General features: G+C 37.8%; 1 protein-coding gene across 1 annotated transcript in view; it reads right to left on the minus strand.

Annotated features, from left to right (window-relative positions):
• ajap1 (adherens junctions associated protein 1) overlaps nucleotides 1–5,765 on the minus strand; it is a 93,750-nt gene extending 87,985 nt beyond the window's left edge. Inside the window, exon 1 of the mRNA XM_056463721.1 lies at nucleotides 5,031–5,765. Within this exon, the coding sequence (XP_056319696.1) occupies nucleotides 5,031–5,059 (29 nt within the window). The 5' untranslated portion in view covers nucleotides 5,060–5,765. The remainder of the gene's footprint in view (nucleotides 1–5,030) is intronic.
• Between the last annotated feature and the right edge of the window lie 492 nt (nucleotides 5,766–6,257).

Raw genomic sequence — 6,257 nt, forward strand, 5'->3', positions numbered from 1 at the left:
AAACTGGAGCACCCGGAGGAAACCCACGCAAATACGGGGAGAACATGCAAACTCCACACAGAAATGCCAACTGACCCAGCCAAGGCTCAAACCAGTAGTTATTTCAAAGCTTTGCCCCCCTAAATGTGGATGCTTATTTTTGTGTCACATCTAAAACACCACAGAGGAGCAAGATCATCGGTGGTAGACGGAGATATGACAGGCCTCTCTCACACGCTCTCAGTGTAGCGCGGACTCGCCCTCGGTGTCGTGCGCTCTCGCTCTGTCTGCTTTTTCTTGACTTTTGTCAGTGGCGCATCAGTTTCCCACATTCGTCAGAAGTTAAGCCCCAAATTGACACGGATAATAAAAAACTCAACTTCAGTCATGCTCACATTGTGAAACACTATCAAAATGTTCACTGTAGATTATATTACACTTTTGTTTTCAATAGCGTTTTTAAAACGTTTAATAGGCCTATAGGAAGTCCTCGGCTATGCAGAGGCTATTTTTAATCAGAAATTGAGTGTTCATAGTTTTACGTTTGGAAATACAGTCTTGAATTTACAAACAGTCGAGAAGTACCGGAGAACAGATGTAACACATTGATCAAATTTAGTTTTCAGTCATGCTCATGTCAAAGTAACATTCAATTCGTTTAGTTGTGCCTTCATTAATTTTCGTCTTCAGTAGAAACATAAAGCACTAGTCTTCAGACACATTATTTTTTAGAACACATTTTTAAACATAATAGTTTTAAAAAAATGAATTAACTACTTTTTTGTCTTTCCCATGGTGACAGTTAGTGCATAATATTTAATTAGTTATTTTGCAAGCTAGTTGTATTCAGATTAAACTGTCATTTAAAGACTTATGTTAACTAAGTTAGAATAATTCATCATGTTATTGCATAACTGGTTTGTTCTGTAGACAATCAAAATATATCCAGTAAATATTTCTTAAGGAGGCTAATAATACTGACCTTAATATTGTTTTTTTTTTAAATTAAAACTGCTTTTATTCAAGACAAACTATAATAAATAAGACTTATTATGACTCCAGATAAATTATTGTTGTTTTATAAGAAATACTGTGAACATTTATTTGGTTTGTTAAAGATCACGGGAGGGCAAAATAATTTACTTCAACTGCATCTGTTAAAGTTTACAGGTGCAAAAATGTGCCTTGATGTACTTAAATGTTAAAAAAGTGTTATCTTACAATACAAAGTTACTTGTCAAATAAATTAACATGGAAGACTATTTGAGTTTAAGTTATTTAATTAGCTTGTTTATGAAGACTGCGGAGTCATGCATAAAAAATGATTTAATAATTGTTTAAGTAGTTTGAGATGTACGTTAAAGTGTGCCCCCTAAAAGTACAAGTGGCCCCTGCCCGGCCCCTCTACTCTGGTCTAGAACCGCCACTGGTTAAATCCCACTGTTTTATAACTTGCATGTTTGGACTGTCAGAATGCTCTAAAAGATTTAACTTGACTACAATCAATGCTTTGAAGAAACTCTCTAAATGTACATATGCTTATACCAGCTGCTATCCCCCTGTGAAAAGGCAAAAGTTACATAAGCGGAATTTGTTGAGTTCTACTTTTAAAACATGGCCTCTCAGTTTTATTTATGCCTTTGAAGTAGTCAAAACCTTAGAATGACTATTCCTGAGTGGAATCGTGCAAAGAGAAATCTGTCTAAATTTTAACCTACCCTTTAAAAACTCTCCTTATTAAGACACTTTTCTTTTTCTGACATTTGTACTATTAGCTGCAGTACAGAGAGTCACTTTTGGCTTATTGAACCCTTGAAGAAGATTGTTATATAACCATTTAAAATGGGGGTGGATGCAATCAAATCGTCCTGCCATTTTATCAGACCATCAAGAGTGTCAAATGAAGAGCAAAGGCACTCCTCACACTAACCAGGCATGCAGTACTGTGCCTGAACAAACAATCTAACTAAGATACATCCATGGAAAAATGGTATAAAATGACAGAAGTGTCATGCTATTACACGCTACAGTGTACATGGTAATGAGATAGTTGTGTGCTGCCATTTAAGACATTGACGGCTGTACAGTGTACACTTAAGAAAACCTCGTCTGACAGGAAGAAGAGGGGGAAACATTAAGTCAAATTAGGTCGTTTAAAAGTTTCACAGAAATAAAATGTATTCAACGGTTTGTGTCAAGGCAAAAAATAAGCTAATTCTTTGCAGCGACAAAGCTCGTAAAGAACCAGCTGCTGTTCAGATCAGCACATGGACTTATATTCCCCACAATCCCATCTCACCATTTACAATTCTAACGGCTTCCAGGTCAGTGAACTGGACACTGAAATACATGGCCAGTCTGTTGCATACGAAGACCCATTCTGCCAGGCCGCTTAATATGAGAACATCAGCAATATCCTGCAAGGTACGCTGAAGAGTCAAGGCTCCCGAGAGAGAGCTGAAGCCGTGAGAGGATGCATAACCTTGATGTGAAGATATTAAAGTAGTTGATGGAGCAATTAAGAGATGCAACTAATGATCTTCATCAAGGCTGTTCAGTACTTGGAATCGAGAGGAATGTTATCAAACTGCTAAAGGGAGATTCCCTATTGTATCGTATTTTGGATCCTCTTCAATCCATGCAATATATACACTGAACAAAAATATTCAAAGATGACTCCTTGGATTAACTTTTTTTATTTAAGTGGTTGAAAACAAATTATTTGGGTTGAATTTAAGCAAACAAATTAAGTTGAACATTACTAAATTTAATTTGTTTGCTTAAATTCAACACATAAATCTTTTTAACCCTAACCCTTTTCATTTTTTTAGGGTACATACAGTTGAAGTCAGAATTATTAGCCCCCCTGTTAATTTTTCTGTTTAACAGAGAGACTTTTGAGAGTCGATTTTTTTCAACACATTTCTAAACATAACAGTTTTAATAACAAATTTCTAACAACTGATATGTTTTATCTTATTTTATGATGACAGTAAATAATATTTTACTAAATATTTTTCAAGACACTTCTACACAGCTTAAAGTGACATTTAAAGGCTTAACTAGGTTAATTAGGTTAACTAAGCAGGTTAGGGTAATTAGGCAAGTTATTGTATACTGATACACTGATATAGTCTGTAGACTATCCAAATATATATATAGCTTTAAGGGGCTAATAATTCTGACCTTAAAATGGCTTTTAAAGATTTTAAAACTGCTTTTATTCTAGCTGAAATAAAACAAATCAGACTTTCTCCAGAGGAACAAATATTATCAGACATACTGTCAAAATGTCCTTGCTCTGTTAAACATAATTTGGGAAATATTTAAAAAGAAAAAAAAATTCAAAGAGGGGCTAATAATTCTGGCTTCAACTGTATATACAAAATATACATGCATGCACACACACACACACATTAGGTATAGGTTTGTGTAAAATGGTAATATTTGTTTTAAAGGTCTAATAAAATATTTAAAACATTAGAGCATTTTGGTCAGAATAAAACAGATTTCTGATTCCTGAACTCTTGTGAAATTAAAACATTGGTATTTTGTTGTTAACATGCCACCTTCTTATTTTATGTGAAAAATATCAACATTTTATTTTAAATTTGGAAGAAATATCATTATAAATTTAAAACAAAAAAAGATTTACTTAAACACTTGTCTAGAAAGCTTAAAATTTTCAAGCGTTCTCATAAAACATGGCTGTGTGTGTATATAGGAATTTTTGCTGACAAAATCCAGCAATTTCATACTTTACTCACTCCACATTAAAAAACTGCCACACTCCAATAGCCATGTCTCAAATGTTGGCACAAGCTTTTTGTTCCTGATCTTCAAGCATTACATTTTCTAGATTTCATTCCTATTGGTGCTTTAAAATAAAGCATCACAGTGAAGATGACAGAAAACAATATCCTTGAATTTCTCTGTCTCAGAACTTAAAATAACAAGGATTTTCACACAGATTCGAGATCTTCAAATAGCTGAATGACCAGCCAAACAGTAAGAGGAATATTTAAACAGAACATGCAGCAAAATATGTCAAGTATACACTTGCGTGGCACCGTAGAGGCAAGAGCAGCTTTTGGAGAACATGTGAATGCAAGATGTTGCAACATCCTACATCAGGTAGATAATGAACAATGATGCTCGCCTGACTCCACCATTATTCTCACCTTAAGTAAGCTCTCATAATGCCTCTGAAACAGCTGCTAAAAAGATGTAATGACAAGGACAGCTGTCAAGTTCTGCCACTTCGAATAACCTAAACTTGAAGGTCCACACATTTCATCTGTTTTCTTGATGGGTCTTTCTAAATGCCATGAAACTATTTAGTTCTCCATGTTTACTCATATACTGTCATAATACTTGTAGGTTCTGTTTTACATAGCATTTGGCACATGCAATGTATAAAAACGATTTGTTGCATGCATGTCCGTTTTCGATTTAATGCTACTCTAGCCATACATGAAGTCAACATTAAGTGTTAAGCGCTCCTGTAAACCGTAAATAAATCCCTGTCCATTACAGCTCTCAAGTCTGACTCAACCTGACATTCCACTGGCAAATTGCACACCATTTGAACCATATGATCAAAATGTCACTCTAACAGGGAGAGATGTGATTCATAAAATGGCATAAATGTCTTGACCGCACAGAAAATGTTCTGGCACCGTGTACTGTGGTATGTGAGGGTGTGTTTAGCTGATACTCGACCTAATTTGCGCGCGTCAAGTCTTTGGAAGCGCATCGCGGTTATTTGGCGACCCCTAGCGAGCGCTGCGTTCATAACTTCAACTTGATTCGCTATCTTGTTAATTACGAGCCCTCTAGTTATTCACACAAAACCAGCATCACTTAAAACGTTTCCTCGGGAATATTATCAACTCAAAGCTGTGAGGTTTAAGTAAGACATCACAGGCAGAAGTGAAAACAGCGCGACGCGCATCAACTTGCCACAAAACTCTTGCACGGTGACAGGATTTTATTGGGCGTCTAATGCATTCAGCTCTTAGCTTAGAGATGCCAAAAGGGATATTTATTACCTGCGTGTGACACACCGTTTCAGCCACATTTTTCCTGACAACAATTCCGAATCAGTCCTCCTGATATTCGTCCATTTATGCGTTCCAACAAACGTCGACGCTCGAGCGTAATGGTCACCTTAAGTTAGACACCTTACTCCAAACGTTAGCATTCTAATGTTATAAATCCCGAGAAGCAGACAGCTTGAAATAGCTCCACGTCTCTCCAGAGCTCACCAAACGAGGACTGGGCAAAAAAATCACGAAAAACAAGGACGCGTCTTGTCCCCTTTTTTTAGTTGCTCGCTGTTTTCTCCTCAGAAGTGCGCACAGACGTGCAGAGCGACCCAGCGGCAGCGTGGGCAGCTGGACCGTTCACTTGCGTCTCAACAGCCGTCTTCTGTTACATTCACAAGTTCATCTACAATATACTCCACTGGAAAAAGTCAAGAAGCTGTGGGAACCAGGCGGCAGGGTGACGGCGTCAACATCGCTCGTGCGCTGCGCTCGCGGTCACGGCGCACTTTCTCTACATTGTCATCATGAGACCAAGCGCAGACAAAAACGCAAGATAAAACATCGAGATTTCCGTGGCTTAAAAGCATGTCCTATCGGCCCCAAAAGCTCTTCGATAGTTCTCTCAATCTTTCAAGAGCCCAAATAAATGTGTGACGCGGGGGAAAAAAATGAAAAGTGAGAAACGAAACACCACTTCACGGACGCGCGTGATGAGTGGAGCGCGTGAAGGCAACGCTCGTCATTTGGATAGATAGATAGTGTTATCACCACCGCGCGCGCTATCCACCCTCTCTCTCTCTCTCGCTCTCTCTCTCTTTTCCTCCTCCGTCTGACTAACAACCTGCCAGTCCTGCTTTAGATGACAACCCCGTGACGTCATTTTAAAGTAAAATATGTAACATTTTAGACCTCCTTCCCGCCGTTTCCCTCAGAGGAGTTCATCCAAACCCAATTCTATCCTAATCTCGACTCCCAGAGATAAATCAGTCCGCGTACGCGCTATGAAAAGCTCAACCAGTGTACAGCACTTTCCACTAAGGGGGAGATCAGTTTCTCATCCCAAGGTTAATACAGTGTCTGGTGGGCTTACTGAAGCAATAGAGCCTCATCCTGCAAATTACATGACAGAATAATGCCACATTTTTCTTCCTTGTGAACAAGAGAAACTCTTTTTGTTGTTAAGATGATTGATCTATTTTACTGTAGGAAGAAGAAAGAGACAGTAATGGT

The sequence above is a fragment of the Danio aesculapii genome, chromosome 8 (genome assembly GCF_903798145.1).
Source record: "Danio aesculapii chromosome 8, fDanAes4.1, whole genome shotgun sequence".
NCBI classification, from domain to species: Eukaryota; Metazoa; Chordata; class Actinopteri; order Cypriniformes; family Danionidae; genus Danio; species Danio aesculapii.